This window comes from Acomys minous (genome assembly GCF_964271855.1).
Source record: "Acomys minous genome assembly, chromosome: 7".
NCBI lineage: Eukaryota > Metazoa > Chordata > Mammalia > Rodentia > Muridae > Acomys > Acomys minous.
Genome location: NC_140488.1, coordinates 77,055,848 through 77,076,825, shown reverse-complemented (window position 1 = coordinate 77,076,825; position 20,978 = coordinate 77,055,848). Strand labels below are relative to the sequence as shown.

The window sequence follows — 20,978 nt, the reverse complement described above, 5'->3', positions numbered from 1 at the left end:
AAGAAAGAAAGAAAGAAAGAAAGAAAGAAAGAAAGAAAGAAAAGGAAGAAAGGCAAATACTGCATAGTTCCCCTTATACGAGCTACTCTTAGAGTAGTCAAATTCTTAGTGACAAAATAGAACTGCAGCTGTAAGAAGCCCAGGGAAGAGGGCAACTAGAACCAATTGTTCAATGAGGGTGGGTTTGACTTTATGAGGCGAAGTGTTCTAGACAAGTCATCATATTGATAACTGCACAGCACTGTGGATGTATTTAATACCCCTGAACCTATACACTTAAAAATGGATCTGACACAGGTCAGTAGCATGTACTAGATGAGTTTCAGACCCATCATTGGGCAGGGGAGAAAAACTGGCTAAGACAGTACCTTTCACGTTGTATCTATTTTGAACACTTTAAAAAACTATCAGCTTGGCATAGTGGCCCATGCCTATAATCCCAGCACTCCAAGGGCAGAAAAATCAACAAACAGATGCAGACTGTGCTACACAGTGAACCTCCATCTCCAAAAGAAGAAGAGGAAGAGGAGGAAGAAGGGGAGGAGAAGGAAGAGGAGGAATGGGGCTTGGCGGCACACACCTATAACTCAAAACATGGGGGATGGAGCCAGAAGGATCAGGAGTTCTAGGCCAACCATGGCTACACAGTGAGTTCCAGACTAGTCCGGGCTACCATGAGACCCTGACTCAATAAACTAAACAACTATTTATCCTACACTGTTTAACATAGCCTCTTGCCTCTCCACAAAAAGACTGTTTCAAAACTGAGGAGAGTTTGCTTAACATCATTCAAACAAAGGCAAACAAGAGTCCCATCTGAACTCTGTACCTGAGACCTGAAAAGAGAAAGTGGAAACTTGATATGGATTTTCATTTGAAAGTGTTTATTTTTTACTTTCCAATAGTATAACCTTTTGCAGCATTTCTGATCATTGACTAGGAACGAATATTCCTAATTGAAAATTACACTTTGGCCACTGTACCCCACCATTAGGAAGGACTGCTGCTGCAAGGATCCTAAGCCAAGCAAGAAGCAAAGGGAGAGATAATCAAGAGAAACAGTCTTCCATCACAGTGAAGTCATTTGTCTCCAGTTTGTTCAGGTCTAGCGCAGAACAGATCATGCTTATGAATCTCTTTCTGGTGTTTTAAATGACTTCTATAGCAACTGGGACATGGTAAAAAAAAAAAAAAACCTTCACAAACAGGCCAGCTTTCTAGAGACAGTGTCTGTCTATTCTTTGAAAGAAGTTCTCTGCACATTTAGTGTCTACTAGCCCAGCCCTATGGCTTTATCAGGAAAAGCAACTGCAAGATACTATCACATCCTTGGAGAGGGTAGGCAGATTCAAAGACTGCGCGCTGGGGGAGGTCCCATTCCCTCTACACCCACAGCACACACTAGTGCTAATATACGCTTCCTCCCAGACACCACCGCCTGCCTGGAAAATCCACACCCCAGCTCTGTACCCTTCCCTGACCACACTGAGGCACTTTGGTTCAACTTCAGCTCTAATGCACTAGGCAAAATTTTGATGTGATCTCCTTCCTTTGGTTTCTTCTTGGTCAACTATTCCTGGGTTTACTAGCTTTTTCCCCCCTAAAAATTACTGTGAACAGATCGTTACTATTTCTTTCACTAACTAAGCAATCCCACTACATGCCACTCCTATTGCACTTTTTAAGCCAATCTCCCAGTTTAAGAAGAGCAAGTCATCAGCTGATGAGGGGGAAGGAGGTCTTTCTCTTGAAGAGACAGGATCAAAAGCCTAGAAAAGGAAGAATGATGCTTAAGAAGCAAAGCAGACAGCCCCATCCTGTTATGAACATAGCCACTGTCTCTGCGAATCCTTTGACAAGCCCCTTAACTGTTTGGAGTCTCAACTTAGAGCCTTCCAAAGGTTCCCTCTCTAATGCATTCAAATAAAATAAAGAATACTAAGGGCCAGACACTGTGTTAGGAACTTTGTCAACACCCAAAGACTATGCCTGTTCTCGGTACCACACTGGAGACATACTAGCCCACTATAAATGGTGGGGCAGGGCTTACAGGAAAGAAAATACACCAATCAATACCTTGTGTGAGGGTGAGGCTGCCTTGATGTGGTGCCCTAGGAAGGCTCTCTCATCAGTTCCTATTTCACTGTCACTCAATTATCATAGGGCCCTATGGCAGTATGATATTTACACTCATGTTCCTTTGCTTGTCACTTCCTAAAATGTACTCTGGAATTTTCAAAGAATGATGTACATGTAACTCCAGCCGTTATGATCCCAATGCTACCCATTTAAGTTTATAACATAAACACCGCCATAAATATATGTGTAAGTACTTAAATAGTTTGTTAAGAACTTTTAAGTCTGAGGATATAGTTTGACATTTGTCTAGCACGTGCAGGGTGCTGGATTCAGTCCCCAGCACTGCAGAAATGCAGTGATGCAGGGCTGAGGGGACATTATTTTCAACTGCATTATCTCATGTACATATTTAGTAACTGAAGCTGGCACTACTATCTCCAGTTATACCTGAAAAAACTGGGACTTTAAGAAACCGATGGAAGTTAGGGAGGTATTCCAATGGGTAAAGTGCTTACAATGCAAGCACGAAAACCTGAGTTTGGATCCCCAGTACCCATGCAAAGCCTAGTCATAGTGGCACACATCTGGATCCACAGTACTGGGGGAGGGGAAGGGCAGCTGGCCTAGCCAAATATATGAGGCTGCATCCTCATCCTCATCCAGGTCCAGGCCCACCTGGTATGTGTTAGACTTTGTCTCAAAATAACAAAAGAAGAGTTAGCTCCAAATAGATTGGTGTCCAGGTTCAAAGAAAGACACTGTCTCAAAAAACAAAGTGGGAACCAACTGAGTGAGATGCTTGGCATCCACACACCCACAAGCACACATGTACGTATGTGAACACTCACACACACACAGAGTACATAGCTAACCAAATGTCACCAGGCAAACCCACAGCCCAGGTCTGCAGGCCTCCAAAGGAAATCATAATTTCTGCAAGGCTATTATGCTAAACCATGTCATTCATTCCTTGCTGATAAGATTAATTTCCTAGATAGCAAATATGCTGAAATAGAAGATTAGAAACTCAACTTTAGCCAATACCATGTCTTCAAATATTTCTATCCCAAATGTCCTATAAGTACAGGAGATGACAAAAATTGAAGACTTACTTAAGGCCTTGAGGTTTAAAAGTTAGAAATCCCCTAGCTAAATGGTTTCCAGTGCTCTCCAAGTACAGAAGCTACTGAAGGAAAAAAATCTACAAGGCAGCAATCTAACTCTATGACTTCTCCAGCTCTGAAGCTGGGCAGAAGGCTTGACTCTGTGACCTCCCAGAACCACTTCTAAAATCAGTTGTCTACTCTCTCTGCCCTGCTTACAAAGAAGAACCTGTGATTATTCTCTCAAGCTAATCTTTAGAGTCCAGCTCACCCCATTGGTAAAGTTATCAAAAAATAACATAAGCTGCCACACTTGAAGAGAAAATCCTTATCAAATCATACCAAAATAACTCCACTGAAATAAAAACCATACAGTCAAACACAAGGAATAAATAGGATCAGAAGAAACTGAAAGGTTACCAATGGCACTCCTTCGCTTTAGGCCTCAGTGAAATATTATCTGGCCAGTTGCAAACAGCCTGCCCGGGCAGTGTGCCCTGTGGTGACTTCTGTGGTTCCTGTCACATCGCCTTCACTTCTTGGTATATTACATCATTGTTAACTATAAAGGGAGCTACTGCCTGGCCCTTTAATGAACCAGAAGCTCCCAAACTTATCAAAGAGACAAAAAAAGCCCCTGGTAGCTTATGACAAAACAGGGTGTAACACTAAAGAGCAGAGAGGCAGGTTGCTCCTATATCACTTTAATCAAACAGTTCATCCCAGAGCTCAAAGTTCCAAAGCAACAGACACATACAAAAGGACCTTCATAAATGATCCCAAATACCCAAAGACAGATCATGATAGGCAAAAGGACTGCAAATTCGAGATGAGCCTGGACTACATAATTAAACTATATCCAAAAGAAAGAAAAGATGGAAGGAGAGAGAGAGAAGGAAAGAACAGAAAGAAAGAAAGAAAACACTTTTATACTAAAGAACCATTGTGATTTTGAGTGGGCACTAGGGAAAACAAAACTCCTTTTATTTTTCAGAACTAAGAACTGACACTGTGTTATGCCTCAGGGTGGGAACTTGGAAAACATTGCTTAGGGGCAAACACTTCGCCCATTCAAATGGCAAAACACCTACGAGTGCCATCTGGATACCAAACATTCATATTGTATGAGGAAGTAGGCTATTTCCAGAAGCACTCCCTTGCACACCTCACTACACAAGCCCAGCTAACACCAGACACATTCAAGGAATTAGATGCCTTGCCAGAGCCAGCCACAGTCAGTCAACATTGCTCCATTTGTTTCGGTCTTGTGAGTGCTACTGTTTCTTGGATTCAATGGACTAATTCTGCACTCTGTCATATCAACCACCAATGATATAAAATCACAGGGGTGAGCTTATACATTAAAAATTGTTTTCTAAAAAAGTAGATGTTATTTATAAAAATGGGTGTTGGGTAAAATTTGGCCACATATCGGCCCTATTGGAGAGATGTGTCCCTGGAAATGGGCTTTGAAGTTCCCAAAGTCCACTTCCAGTTGGCTCTCTCTCTCTGCTTGACTTACAGCTGTTGTCTTTAAGTGTAAGTTTTCAGCTACTGTTCTACAGCCATGACTTTCTGCCTGCTGCCATGATCCCCACAATGATGGTCATGGACTCTCTGAAACTATAAGCAAGACCTCAATAAATGTTCTTCTATTAAAAATAAAATAAAATAAAATAAAGATTAAAAAAAAAGATTTGGCCACATGTTATATCATGCTGACCGCTGTTTTAGTACAAAAAGAGAAAAAGGACCTCCAGGGGAAAAGAACCTGACAACTCTACCCCTTCTCCTTTCTTCGCATGACTTTCAACAAAGAGCAAAAGAGGAACAGCAAAAAGCTAGGACATTTCCCTCAACCAATTATCCCCAAAGATAAAAAGCGACAGAACATTTCAAAGCTAATGAGTGGCAAAGATGCAGTTTCTCGTCACCCTTAGAAAAACAAGAATCTTCACAGGTTCAGCAGGGAGAACAAAGCCATTGGACGATAGGATTTTTTTATACTAAACATTTTTTCTTGATTCTCTGGGGACAGAGTCTCACTCCATACCACCAGTTGGCCTGGAACTTGCTATGTAGCCCAGACTGGCCTCCACTTTGCTGCAATCCCCCGACCTCTGCCCCTCTAGCACTAGAAATATAGGCATGCTCCACCATATCTGTCTTTTGAGCATCAGGGTATTTAGGAAACTGTATGCAATGGATTATTATTCAGTCATAAAAGACAAAGTGCTATAACTTGTGACAAAATTAATGGAGCTGCAGGTCAGTATACTGCATGAAATAAACCACACACAAGAAAATAAGCCCGTAAAAGCTAAAAAGTTTGCCTCTAAATGAAGGGAACAGAAGACTAATTACTAGAGACTATGAGGGGAAGGAAAATGAGGGAAGTCAGATGATGAGCATCAAAATACAGACAAGGGGAATATGTACTGTTCTGCAGCACACTGAGGTGACTATAGTTCACAGTGTTATTACACGTATTATAGCAAACTAGAAGCCAGTACTCAGTGTCTCCAAATAGCAAACACTGTAATGCAATGAAACTTACCCTTATTTGATCAGTATGTTCTGAATCTATGGAATGAACTATCACGCTGTAGCCCATAAACACGTATTATTACATGTTAATTGAAAAGTAAAAATTAAACATCATGTTATTAACTCTTGCTTGGCCCATAAACTCTGATGCATGCCATGAGAAACCTGAGAGCCACAAATGACCAGAATTTTCCAGAATACCCAGAAGCTACTGAAGGTCCACACATTAGCAACAGCAGTTAACGACTTAAAGGTGAGATCAGCACACATCTCTCTGTCTCTCTCTGTCTCTGTCTCTGTCTCTCTGTCTCTCTGTCTCTGTCTCTCTGTCTCTCTCTCTCTCTCACACACACACACACACACACACATACACACACACACACACACACACACACACACACACACACACACACACACACACATACACACTTCCCCCACCTCTCTCTCTCTCCTCAAAATTCTCCCTGGAGAGAAAACAAACCAAGCAAGTGCACCTTGCCCAGTGGGCAACTGAATGCTTCAATCAGCCAGATCTTGCTGGACTTGTTAGACCTGACCCAAAAGCAACAATTGCCTCAGTAATGATGCCAGGCATAGGCTAGCTAGCACAAAGCTGCCTACTGCAGTGGAAATCCCTATAATGGGGCGCTGCTCCAAAGCCGTGCCAATTATCCCCCTACTGCCAAGGAAGCAGGAACTGATCAAAAGCACATGGGTAAGAGGGAAGCAAAGGAACAGTCCTAAATACCTCTATGGCTGACAGATAGTTATAAGCTCTTTGCATGGAAGCCTGTCATGTGGCAGCAAAATGTCTGAAAGACTTGAAATCACAGTTTGAAGTGGGGTAGATAAACTGTCAAACCAAGGCAGTTGCCCAAGGGAGCACATGAAAACCCAAGGCACAGTAAGGCAAGGCGCCTAAAAGGGCCTCCTATGGGGCTTGCAGGGAGCAGGAGCTGGCAGCAGAATACCCTGATGGGAGTGCCAGAAGTGTGAAAGCTGCAGAAGAAGATGCTATGAGGAGACTGGGCTCAAGGAGCAGAAGACTGAGTGTGAAGCCAAGTCAGAGAGACCTGGGAGAAATCTAGTAACTACAATAACAAGGTATTATACAGGACAAAGACAAAGCTGTCACAAACTTGAACAAGGCATAACTGCTGACTCCTAACAAAAAATAAAGCCCTCAGAATCTAGATTAGGGTTTAGAGCCCAGACTGCTGCCCTGAGTAACTCTGAGCAAATGACTCAACTTTAATTTCATCATCAATAAAAACGGGGACTTTTGCTCTGGGTTACTTTACCTGGGCAGCAACATAATGCCCTGCCTGATTAACTAATATGGTTGGGAGATCCAGTTCCACTGAACTGGCAAATACTCGAAAGAAACATGGGCTTTGTGTGGTGCAGGAGATAAGACACAGGCCCTCAGCACATGCGCCACCACTGAGCTACATCCCAGAAGCCTGTTCTTATTTTTTTTCTTTTCTTTTTTTTTTTTGGGGGGGGGGGAAGTGGATCTTAGCGACAGGGTTTCTCTGTGTAACCTTGGCTGTCCTGGACTCACTCTGTATATCAGGTTGACCTTGAACTCAGAGATCCGCCGGCCTCCTCTTCCTGTATGCACCATCATGACTATTTCTTTCTTTCTTTTTTTTTTTTTTTTTTTTTTTTTTTTACTTTTTGAAACAGGGTTTCTCTGTGCAACAGCTCTGGCTGTCCTGGAACTCACTCTGTAGACCAGGCTGGCCTCGAACTCACAGAGATCCATCCATCTGCCTCTGCCTCCCAAGTGCTGGGATTTAAGGCATGCACCAACACCACCCAGCTCCTATTCTTAATTTTATGAGTCACTGTTGTGTGTGGCATAAATGGAGCCACAAACCCATCTAAAGATAGACTTGATTTCAAGCAATATCTATTAATCCCCAAGCTTAACAATTTGCACACAGTGGAAGTGCTCAAAAAAAGTGATACTGGCTCGTGCAGCAATCTTAAAGACACACTTAAGGTCACAAAACATTAGCTTCCTCATCTATGAACTACAGGTGATAACACTTCCTTCTCAGATTAAAGAGAAGAATGCATGTTAAGTGACCTTATCAGAGAGGACATGAGGTTAGATGGGTAGGGAGGTGGGGGGCTTGACGAAGTTGGGGGACAAGGAAAAAGAATATGATCAAAATACATTGTATGAAATTCTCAAAGAATGACTAAAAACATCATTTAAAGTTTTCCAATGATAAATATAATTATAAAGCATTATAAAGTACCTTGCAAATAGTAGTTTACACTCTGAGCTACATCAAAATCCATATGCAGGAGCTGGGCGTGGTGGCACACACCTTTAATCCCAGCACTCGGGAGGCTGATCGCTGTGAGTTCGAGGCCAGCCTGGTCTACAAAGTGAGTCCAGGACAGCCAGAGCTACACAGAGAAACCCTGTCTCGAAAGAAAAAAAACCACATGCAGGATAGCACACACACAAATCAACACACTCTTTGAACTTGGTTACCCAAAACAAACATTGTTATGCATACACTCTAACTGGCCTGTATTAGAATTCTTTCTCCCTCCCTTACAGACTGGGAGTGGTCAGTTAGAGAAGTTCTCTGGGTCATCTAACAAACCGGGTTTGGCATGCAACAATCACCCTAAAAACAGAAAGAAAAAGAAAAAGAAAAGAAAGAAAACCCTACAGCTTTAACTTCAGCCTCATTGAACCTTCCTCCACTCCATCCCGGCAGAGCTGTAAAATGTGTGGTTGTACACAGGCCCACACTGGAAGTGCATTCTTGGCTAGAAGCACCAAAGAAACTCTCACAAAGTGAAAATAATTCTAAAAATAAAAATGCAGCTCAGCAAAGAGAAGCGGGTGAAGAGCAGACACTTGCAGTGTGCATGGCTGGACGCAGAGCGTGGCCATGGGACAGGTTAACAGGTTCAGTACTGACTCTGCAATTAACTGGTTCGAGGGTATGTGTTGACTCTTAGTTTCCTCCGCTGAAATATGTAAGAGTTTAATGAAATGTCACAAAGGCCGTTTGCACTGTATGTGGTTATTTCTGGCAAGACACTGCCCATTGGTGGAAAAACTAGGGGAAGGGGGCATGGTGATACAGGCCTGTAATAGCACACAGATCATGAGGTTGAGGAGTGACTGGGTTACCCAGTAAGACACTGTGAGAATAGGAAGGGGGAGGAAAAGGAAGTGAAGGAAAAAGAAGGAAGGAAAAGGAAAGGGAAGGGGAAGGGAGGCAGTCAGAGGCAGTGGCCCCTACATCCCAGCTATTCAGGATGCGAAGGTGAGAAGATTGATGGAGAAACCAGCCTGGGCAATATGATGAGATTCTCATCTCAAAATAATTTTTTTTTAAAGGAAAGAATGAAAATGGTTAAACGGCATCTTTTTTCACAAAGGAAAAGCAAACAAAATGCCAAGAAACCTCAGCTTCCTTTGCGTTTTTATTCTACCAGCAAAACTGTGCAAGCCCTGGCTGAGTCACCTGCCAATTAATACAATGCTACCTCTTCTGTCCCATCTAGGACCATTCATAAGCATCCCACAGAGCTCGAAAAGTCAGGCATGCACTTCTGAAGATGGCTTCACCAGATCAACTGATGGCCATAGTGGTGTTTCTTTCTTTTCTTTTCTTTTCTTTTCTTTTTTTTTTTTCAAGACAGGGTCTCTCTGTGTAGCCTTGGCTGTCCTGGACTCGCTTTGTAGACCAGGCTGGCCTCAAACTCACAGCTATCCGCTTGTCTCTGCCTCCCGGGTGCTAGGATGAAAGGCGTGCGCCACCACCGCCATGCTGCCACCGCCACCGTTAACACCAGCACTGCCTCTCGCTTGCCAAGCTCCAGCCAAAGGAAAAGACGGGTAAGTAAAGAGGTGCCCTTACCAGGGCTCTTACAAAGGTGCCTGCAAATCCACCGATGGTAAAGCACCCAGGAAACAACTGGCTACAAAAGCCTCTCGTAAGAGTGCGCCCTCTACTGGAGGGGTAGAGAAACCTCATCGTTACAGGCCTGGTACTGTGGCACTCCGTGAAATCAGACGCTATCAGAAGTCCACTGAACTTCTCATTCACAAGCTCTCCTTCCAGCATCTAGTGCGAAAAATTGCTCAGGACTTCAAAACAGATCTGCGCCTCCAGAGTGCAGCTATCGGTGCTCTGCGGGAGGCAAGCGAGGCCTATCTGGTTGGCCTTTTTGAAGACATCAACCTGTGTGCTATCCATGCCAAACGTGTAACAATTATGCCAAAAGATATCCAGCTAGCACGCCGCATACGCGGAGAACGTGCTTAAGAGTTTAGGGGAGGGGAGGGGAGTAGGGGGTAAGTGGGAGGAAGGGAGGAATGGGAGGATACATGGGATGGGCTAACAACTGAGATGTAATATGAATAAATTAATAAAAAATGTATTAAAAAAATAAAATAAAGGAAAACATTTCATTGAAAAAAAAAAAAAGAGTCCACTAGGAGGGGAAACATTTCATTCTCAAAAAAAATTTTCCTCTTCTTCCTGTCATCAGTAGTTCTGAATGTTAGATATTTTTTCCATGGGGTCAAAAGGTACCTAACTATATGATTGTGAGTGGAAAAATAAGGGACAGAAATCAGGTATTGGCAGTTTTTCCATTTTCATTTGTGTGTGAATTTTAATATAAATGCAAGAGGTAAAGCATTAATGCAAGCAAAATGTTTCCGTGAACACATTTCAATAGTTCAACTTTATAACAATTATAAATAAACCTGTTAAAATTTTCTGGACAATGCCAGCATTAGTTTTGTTTTTGTTTTTTGTTTTGTTTTGTTTTGTTTTGTTTTGTTTTCTGGGTTTTTTTTTTTTGCTTTTTTTGTTTTGTTTTTGTTTTTAATAAGTACATTTCTTATTGATGGCAACTAAATGGTGTTTGTAGCATTTTTATCATACAGCAGATTCCATCCATTCACTATACTTTTCTGAGTTGCCCTACATGCAAGTACATGTTTTTAATATTGTCTGTATTCTGTGCTGTTCCTGTAAGTTTGCTATTAAAATACATTAAACTATGGCGGGGGTGGGGAGAAATTCAACATGTCAACTCTGCAGGGACTCACCTTACAACTCTGTTTCTGACTTTTCTGCTCTAAAGAAGATTGTAAGGGACAACTGCAAAGCACCTCTGTAGACTGTTACTCACTGCCCTCCCCTTCCCCCACCTAACAAATTAGGGATGGGAGAATTCAGCATTAGTCTCCAGCTGTCCACTGCCACATGCATAATACATCTTTTTCCACTCGCTGAGAAAAGCATTTCCACGACAGCCTGGCTCTGGAAAGAGATTTGGAAGCTGAAGTGTGGTCCTCCTGCTTCTGGGAAGTCCTTAATGAAAACCTTTTGCAAAACAACCGCCTTTTGTGAAGTTCCTAATATGGTACTGTACTGTTGGGCCTACAACTGCTCACCAGTTGTGAGAAATTCCATGCTGCCCTAAGACAAAATAAGGTATGGAGGGGAGAGGAATTTGTCACCCATGAGTAACGCCACACATTTCCCAGTGTATACAACACATGACACAAAAGGCAGCTGTTTGCATTAAGTCAATTGATGAGCAGAGAAGATGGGAGGCCCCTAGCATCTGCTCTAGACTCTGAGGGAAGGAACAAAAAGGGCAGGTGTCACACCACCAAGCTCTATTACCATTCTTCTATAACAAGGAAAGAAAACACCATCAGATGCTACTTAGAGTGGAGTGAGACTGCGCAACAGAGCAAACACCTGATCTCAGCCATGATACAGGCAAAGAATAAGGAACTTTCCACTAATACAATATCTCACTGCCAAATGGTCATTTCAAACAAACACTCCCGGCCCCAACAAAGGGCATCCAGGCAGACTGAAGCAGGGTACCTGCTTCAGAGTACAGTGCAGAATGTGCCTGGAATGGGAAATGAGAAAATCCAATGCTACTCCCTAATTGAGCTCTAGCTCCTGGTCACTGAAGGAGTGATTCTCTCTCTTGGCTTCTTTCCCTGGCTATGCAGGCAATGCTATAGATAGGACTCTTTCAAAACAAACTTGATAGTCTGAGAGACAGGAGAACTGAAGACAGATGTAAGTTTAAAAGACAAAGTACTTCTGTTTTTTCCAAACACAAGTCACTGTGTGCTTTACACACAGCTCATGATACTACTTATGCGCCATAAAATTCATCCAGTGTACAACTAGGTGGGTTTTAGTATTCTCACAGAACTGTACAACCACCATCATACTCCAAGTAAGAAATCTTCACAACTCTAAACAATACACTCCTCACCTATTGGCAATCACAACACATTCTAACCCCACCCCCCACCCTCCCCCAGCCCCCCACCCCCACCAGCCCTGAGCAAACATTAGCCTGGTACTAATTTAGTAGGTTGGCTTCCTGGGCATTTCATATGAATGGAATCATAAATAATATGTAGTCTTTTATAAATGGCTTTCCATTGTATATTTATTCACCTCTCAGTTAATGGACATTTAGGTTATTTCCAATCTTTGGCCATTATAGATAATAACAATTCTCTGTGTGTGTGTGTGTGTGTGTGTGAGAGAGAGAGAGAGAGAGAGAGAGAGAGAGAGAGAGAGAGAGAGAGAGAGAGAGAGAGAAGGAGAGAGGGGAGGATATAGTAGAATTGTTCACTTATGGGGTAATTGCTTAGTCATTTTTGAAGAATTGCCAAATACTAGCAGCTAAAATTTCCAAGTGGCTACAACATGCTAACATGCTATGTGTGCAACAATAAATAAGTTGTAAATTCTCCAATAATACCTCGTCTTATTATTATAGCCATACTAGTGGATAAGATGTGATATTGTGGTTTTTACTTGCACTTCCCAAGGGGGAAAATGATTTTAAGCCAAGCTTAAAGGTTCAAAAGTAACACACTAGCGGATTCTTTCCTTCTACTATGTGGGTTCTGGGGATCAAATACAGGTCTTTAGGCTTGGCTACAAGTACCCTTTCACTGGACGCAACTTGTCAAATGTCTGTCTTTGTTACTATTTGTTTCCATTTTATTGCATTTACTTATTCATATTCTCTCTCTCTCTCTCTCTCTCTCTCTCTCTCTCTCTCTCTCTCTCTCTCTGTGTGTGTGTGTGTGTGTGTGTGTGTGTGTGTGTGTGTGTGTGTGTGTGTGTGTGTCTGGTTGGTTTGGGTTCTTTGGGTTGTTTTTGTTGTGTTGTGTTTTTTGAGACAAGGTTTCTCTGTGTAACAGAACCATGGCTGTCCTGGACTCCCTTTGTAAGCAAGGCTAGCCGTGAACTCACAAAGATCCACCTGCTTCTGCATTAACTAATAGTGCCAGGATTAAAGACTCAAGCCAGGAGGATCTCTGGATTTGAGGCCAGCCTGGTCTATGGAATGAGTTCCAGAATAGCCATGGCTATGTTATAAGATGCTAATGAATTTCTACAAGAAAGCTATCTATCTAGCTCTTTGCAAGAGACAGTGTTAAATCTATAGATCAAGTGGGTTATATTGCCATCATGACAAATGTTGTCTTTTTTTTTTTAAGCCCAGTGGTGGTGGTGGTAGCACTTGGGAGGCAGAGACCAGAGGATTTCTGAGTTTGAGGTCAGCCTGGTTCACAGAGTGAATTCCAGAATAGCCATGGCTACACAGAGAAACCCTGTTTCAGAAAACCAAAAAAAAAATAAAATAAAATAAAATAAAATAAAAAATAATAAAACAGAAAAAAATAAAAACAAATATTGTCCTCTAAAAATATAAAACAATTGTTCCATACAATATAATTATTGTTTCTCTTCCCCCAACTCCTCCTAGATCCTCCCCCCACTTCCTCACCACACAAAATCCACTCCCTTTCCTTCTCTAATTAGAAAACAAAGTCATCTAAAAAGGATAAGAGGGGCTGGAGAGACAGCTCAGCAGTTAAGAGCACTGGCTGCTTTTCCAGACTATCCAGGTTCAATTCCCAGCACCCACATAGCAGCTCACAACTGCCTATAACTCTAACTCCAAGGGATCTGACACCTTCACACAGATATCAATTCAGGCAAAACATGAATGAACATGAATGAACATGAAACAAAAATAAATAGGTTTTTTTGGTTTTTGCTTTTTAAGAATAACAAGCCAGGCACAGTGGCGCATGCCTGTAATCCCAGCACCTGGGAAGGCAGAGGCAGGTGGATCTCTGTGAGTTGGAGGCCAGCCAGGGCTACACAGCAGAGCCAGGCCAAACAAGGCTACACAGAAAAACCCTGTCTCGAAAAAATAAAACAAAAGAATAATAAAATAAAATGCAACAAAACCAAACCAGAATAGGACAAAACATACAAACAAATGGCGGGGGGGGGGGGGGGGGGGAGCCAAAGGAAAAGCCTGAGAAACACATGCAGATGGTGAGACACACACATGGCATACACAGAAAAACCTTCAAAACACATACTATACGTCTTAGAGTTTCCATTGCTGTGTAGAGACATCGAGACCAAGGCAACTCTTACAAAGGACAACATTTCATTGAGGCTGGCTTAAAGTTCCAGAGGCTTAGTCCATTATCATCATGAAAGGAAGGATGGCACATCCAGGCAGACCTAGCGCCGGAAGAGCCAAGAGTTCTACGTATTGATCCAAAGGCAGCCAGGAGGAGACTGGCTTCCACGGCCAGCCAGCAAGAGGCTCTCATTCCACACTGGGTGGAGCTTGAGACTTGGAGACCTCAAAGCCCACCCCCACAGTGACACAATTTCTCCTACATGGCCACAGCTACTCCAACAAGGCCACACCTCTGAATAGTGCCACTCCCTGTACGCCAAACATTCAAACACATGAGTCTATACAGGTCAAACTATTCAAACCACCACAGCATATGATCAAATAAAAATCTGTAAGGCAAAAAAAAATAAAAATAAGTAAAAATAAAAATGCCCAGAAAAAGCATTGTGACACAAAAACCTCCAAAGATACCATTGAGTTTGGTTTGTGTTGGCCATGTACTGCTGGTCATTAAACCTGGCCTTAAGTGTGGTTTGTACGCCCAGTGATACTCCACCAGAGAAAAGCAATTTTTACTTTGCAAACAGTTATCAACTGGAGATAGCTTCTGGGTTAGGGACAGAGACTTGTGTCTATTTCCCATCATACCAGTGGGACCCCATCTGGCTTAGCCCTGTGCATGCTGCCACAGTCTCTGAGTTCATATGTGCATCAGTCCTGTTGTATCCAGAAAACCTTGTTTCCTTGGTGTCTTCCATCTCAAATTAGCCTTTTAATTCACAACCATGGAGTCTTCCCCTTCGGTAGGTCTTAATGTCTTTCAGTGATTTTTTAAGGGGGCTGGGAATCAAACCTGAGGCCTTGTTCATGCTAGGCAAGCCCTCTTACCACTATACTTTATTCCCTAGCTCTCAAAGATATTTTGTAATTTTCAGAGTAAAGGTACTATAAGTCTTTTAAATTTATTTGTAATTAGGGCAACAAAATGGCTCAGTGCATAAAGACACTTACTGCCAGGCCTAAAGACCTGAGTTCAATCCCCAAGATACACATCGTAGAAGGAAAGAACTGACTTCCACATCTTGTTCTCCAACCTGTGTGGGCACACACACTCATAAACACATATATAAATGAATAAAAAAGTTTTAATTTTCATTTATAAAGCTTTTATTTTGGTGCTATTGTGAATTCAGATCAGTCAACATAGGAAAAAAACGACGGATTTTTGTACACTGCACTTACATCCTACAACCCTGCTACACTTACTATCTTGAGTAATCCTCTGCAAACTCCCTAGGACTGTCTATATTCACCAGCAGTTCTCAAAATGTGGGTCTCCTTTCCCAGGAGTCACATATTAGATATCCTGTATACCAGATATTTACATTACAGTTCATAACAGTAGCAAAATTACAGTTACGGAGTAGCAACAAAATAATTTTTTATTTGGGGGTCACCACAACTTGAGGAACTGTATTAAAGGGTCATAGCATTAAAGAAGCTGAGGACCACTGGACTACACAGTATTGTGTCTTATGATGACCGAGATGGCTTTAGCACTTTCTTCCATCTGAATGCTCTTTATTTACTTTTCCTGCCCAACTGCCTTGTCAAATTAGAATAATGATATGGCATATCATACAGGTTGGAACTCTCAATTACTTCTTTCATGTTGTGAGTCAAGCTCTTTCTTGCCCTCGCTGCTACAGAAGTCTCAGGTAGCTGTGATGTTAACACCCTGTAGCTCGAGCTGGTCTCACCAAACTATGCGCAGTGCAGTGATAAGCAGAGCGTGAAAAGTGAGGTAATATGACAAGACTCTGGGTATGAGACTTTTTAGGGAGACAAAATCCTGTCTTACCTCCTCAGATGCTGCGAAGCTGCCATTGCTGTGAACCTTCTGTTTTCTGTACCACACTAAAGCTAACGAGGAGGTAATGGGAGGCTACAACATAGCTGTTAGAGAGAGTCGGCAGTTTTTCTTCAACAAACCACTGCATATATTTTTGCCTCTAATAGATATCTAGGGTTGTGAAAATTTTTATTTGACCTTGCTTGTGCAGGGACAGTGTCCATTTGCTTCTAGGCAGAAGTGGCTTTGGAGGCTTCTTTAGTCTACAGTCCATCCCGGGGGGGGGGGGGGGAATTTTTTTTAAATAAGATGATGGGATCTTACTATGTAGTCCAGGTTAGCCTCAAACTTCCAGTCCCCAGGTACTGAGGTTACAGGCATGCACCTTGATGCTTCATCTCACTCAGATACAATATTGAAGAAAGCTTGTCCCAGAGTGGCTAAGGTTTGCCTATCATGGAACACACTCCAAGAGAAGAAGAAATTGAAAGGAGTACTGTAATAAAGTCATCTTTCAGAGAATAGACGACCTATCAGCACTGCCTGCCTCTAGGGTGAAAAATTGGGGAACTCCAACACAGAAGGAGGAAAAAGAAACACGGCGTGGTGCTTATATCTGCAGTCTCGACACTTTAGAAACTGAAGCAAGATAAACAGAAGTTGGAGACCAGGGACTATACAGATGGCTCTGTCATTAAAGTGACAGTCACACATGCCCGAGGACCTGAGTTCAGATCCCCAGCAGTCACATAAAAAGTGAGGTGTGGCCAGGCAGTGGTGGCGCAGACCTTTAATGGCAGCACTCAGGAGGCAGAGGCAGGTAGATCACTGTGAGTTTGAGGCCAGCCTGGTCTACAAAGTGGGTCCAGGACAGCCGCCAAAGCTGTTACACAGAGAAACTCTGTCTTGAAAAATCAAAAACAAAACAAGAAAAAAAATTGAGGTGTGGCAGTGTGCATATGTGTCACCAGCCCTGAGGGGGCAGCGACAGAAGAATCCCGCAAGGTCATCAGCCAGACAGGCTAGCAAAATTGTTGAACATCAGTTCAGGGGGAGACCCTTTCTCAAAAACTAACACGGTAGGCACTGAGATGACTCTGTGGATAAAGCCCTAGCCACCCAGACCGATGATCTGAGCTCAATCCTCAGGACCCACATGTGGAAGGAGAAAATGAACTCCTGCAACTGTCGTCTGATCTCCACATGCGTTCTGTGGCAAGCTCATGTCCATCCAGTCACACATACACAACAAATAAATTAACATGTAATAATTTTTAAAAATAAGGAGATATGCACACAAACAGGTACATAACACAGATGCGTACAGAAAAAAAAAAAACATTTAAGTTGACAGCCAGCCTGATCTACATGGTAAGACTTTGTCTTAAAACACCAAGAGAAAAAAAAGTTTTAATAATGGCTTGCCTGTTCCTAAGGCTGTTATCACAGTGGTGGAATATGGGTCTGTTTGACTTAGGTACATACTCTTCCTCCTTGGTTTCTTCTTCTTCCCAATAGGTAATACAGTACCATAGTCAAGTTCCCTTTTCTTACCCCACAAATCTCAACTTCAAAGGATATGACAGACTATATAAGTAACCCTGAACTTCCCCTTCATATCCCTTCTCAAAACTGGAACATAAATAGACATTAATTTGTGTGCTCCAAGTGAGCAGAGTCTACAGCAGCTGTATTCACTACTGTATCCCTAATCTCCAGGGCAGTAGTGACACACAGTAGGTGATTAATAAATCCTTGTTGAATTAAACTTAATTGCCTTTACACTGCCCAAGGTCTAGGACTTGATGTAAGCCTGGTAGAGCCTCATAAGGATCCTCTGGCTGACTAGGGGGAAAAAAGCAAAACAGCTTGAGATGTCCTGGGTACTCCCCTGGAAAACTGTGTCTCTTTCCAGATCCTCATGAGCTTTTCGGAAAATTCTATGGTGCTGATTAGAGAAGCAGATGCCAGACTGAGCAAATGGTATGGGCTATATCGGAAAATAATTTTCCTTCACCATCCTTAAGCCTGATTGGAAAACTTTCTTTAATAGGCAAGTCAAGCTAAAATCATTAGTACCCTACTGCAGCACTACTCCCCCGCCCCTAAGGTTGTCCCATTTTTCCATCATCGTTCCCACAGTACTCATGGTCCAGCTACTCTGCATGTCTGAGGTGAGTTATCTTGGTTTATCTTAAGTGATTTAGAAAGATTCATCTGAATTGTAGGCAGGAGCATCCATGGGCAGAGGGGCCAGGGCTGTATAGGTGGAGAAAAGGACCTGAGCAGCACTTCACATTCATCACTCTGTTTCCTGATTATGAGTGCAATGTGCCCAGCTGCTTCTGCCTTGACTTCCCCACCATGATGGATTGTGTCATAGCTAAAAGAAACCCTTTCGCCCTTAAGTTAATTTTGCCTAAGTATTTCATCACAGCAACATGAGAAGATTAAGACAGTGTCTTTAGAATTTTTTTTCCCTTAAGACAAAGTCTCATGTAGCCTAGGCTGGCCTCAAATTATGTATAGCCAAGGATGACCTTGAGCTCCTTATAAGCCCGCTTCTACCTCACAAGTACTGGGATGACATATTTGTGTCACTACCCCAGGCTAGAGTCCCTGGTTTATTTATTTGGTTGGTTTTGGTTTTGGTTTTCTAAGGCAGGGACTCACGAATCACAGGCTAGTCTCAACCTGACTATGTACCTGAGGATGACTTTGAATTCTTGATCCTCCTGCCACCAACTGGGATTATAGGCATAAGTAAGGCAGTAGTACATTTTCCCAGAATGCTTATTTCACTGACTCTTTCTCCATGGCTCCTTTCACACAACAGCAGAGTTACTTGTGAGTGAATGCATGACCTTGAAGCCTAAAATATGTGCACTATACTTTACAGACAAGGTTTATTGCTCCTAAGCTATACAAAGAAAATATAGACAAGGATGGTGATACAGGCCATACCCAGGTATTTTGGATTTTTAAAAACAGGACTTTCATTAACCCCAAAACAACATATGCATAAGAGTTACGAGTGCTTTCTGACATCTGTTTTATATATACATGGTATTATCCTTAGTTTTGAAAGACTCAAATTTTTTTATTTTTCTTAAATACTGTCATATGCACAAAAATAGTTTTTGTGAAACTTGATGTAAATGTGAATTACATAATTAGTTTAATCATTCCTTTCTAAGATTGTTAAACTATAAGACATAATAAAATTTTAAAATATAAAGCTACTCCTTCCCCATTTTTGTTGAGACAAACCACATCATACCCAACTATCTGGATGCTATGTCTAGTATCCTTTACCATTATACTATAGTCCTCCATCTACTAAAGCAAAAACAGTTTCTAGTCCTCAAAAACCTTTCTCCCTAAAGACAGCCATGCTTCTTTTCTCTAGTATAGAAGAGGCTAAGGCTTGTTGGCTAATAAAGCTAGGTTATTTTGCTCAAAGACTACAATTCATGCAGTCTAGCCTACAAAGAACATCTGATTGTGCTGGAGACGTAGCTCAGTAGCAGAGGACTTCTAGAGCATGTGTGAGGCCCTAGGTTCAATTTGTGGCATGGCCAAAAGGAAAAAGAAATTTTCTTTAGCTATAACAATAAAGACAGAATATGTGGGTGTTATGGTACATACCTATAATCCCAGAACTTAGAAGGCTACAGCAAGATTGTCACAACTTCAAGGCCAGACTGGGTTATACAGGAAGACTTTGTCACACCAAAAAGAAGAAGACAAAGACAAAGAAGATGAAGAGGAGGAGGAGGAAGAGGAAGAGGAAGAGGAAGAAGGAGAAGGAGAAGGAGAAGAAGACAACGACCTGAAAATGAACACTTAAAAATAATTAACTAAGAATGCCTTTTGAAGGTGGTGAGACTGTTAAACTTTCCCCTAGACACTCCAGCCCTATTAACCCACTTCCAGCGGGTTCATACTTCTTTCGTTTCTCCTTTGAGCCTGGGATCCATGAATCCAGAGCAGATCTAATCTGTAGCACACCAAAATAAAATTATTTACTAGATAATCTGAGATATGACATCATAGTCTGCCAATAATTACTTTTGCTGGGTTGCCAGTAAAAATTCACTTAATGGAAATAGTTTTACCAAAGGTCTGCAGCTGGTAAAACAAGTCCGAATTAGTATTTTTATATATCACTCCCCCCAGCAGCACTAAAAATTGTTTTCATATTTTTAGGGAAGTTTTCTTTTCTTTTCTTTTCTTTTTTTTTTTTTTAGGCACAGGATCTCTCTGTTACAGCCCAGGATGCCCCACAATTCACTCTGACCCAGGCTTGCTTTGAACTCTCCATTTTCCTGCCTTTATCTCCTGAGTGCTAGGTTATAGGCACATGGCACATGCCTCCACTAGCGTTATTTTTAACGTTTGACAAAACTCTAAGGAATAAAACACCATGACACCATATGAAAAGTAAGTGTTTGAAAAATCTCATTTCAATGTTAGTAAGCTTTCCTAGAATGCTTCTTTCACTGACTCTTTCTCTATGGCTGCTTTCGTACAACAGCAGAGTTAATTGTGAATGAATACATGATCCTGAAGCCTAAAATATGATTAATATGACTCTTTACAGACAAAGTTTATTGCTCCTGAGCTATATAAAAAATATAGACAGGGATGTGATACAGACCTATTATCCCAGCACTCAGGGGGCTGAGGTAGGAACCTGCCTGAGCAATAGAGACAGATTACCTCAAATATTATATTCTAAAATTGGGTGTCATTGCTGGATGTATACCCAGCACTCAGGAACCTGAAGCAGGAAAAAAGTCTGAAGTCAGCCTGGGCTACTTAGCATATTCTAGGCAAGGCTGGGTTAAAGAAAAGAGATCCTGTCTTTTTAAAAAAACAAAGGAAAACCTGTTAAATGTCAC

General features: G+C 42.0%; 2 protein-coding genes across 5 annotated transcripts in view; one reads left to right on the top strand and one right to left on the bottom strand.

Annotated features, from left to right (window-relative positions):
• The window catches only part of OPHN1 (oligophrenin 1), a gene marked incomplete at its 3' end in the record, with an annotated part of 303,761 nt that overhangs the window by 276,601 nt on the left and 6,182 nt on the right, over positions 1–20,978 (bottom strand). The gene's annotated exons all lie outside the window — the stretch shown is intronic.
• LOC311602003 (histone H3.3A-like) lies at positions 6,370–10,061 on the top strand (the record flags this gene model as incomplete). The annotated part of the gene is made up of 2 exons (XM_084789730.1): positions 6,370–6,444; positions 9,617–10,061. The coding sequence occupies 2 exons, from the start codon at positions 6,370–6,372 to the stop codon at positions 10,034–10,036; spliced, it is 495 nt and encodes a 164-aa protein (XP_084645856.1). The 3' UTR covers positions 10,037–10,061.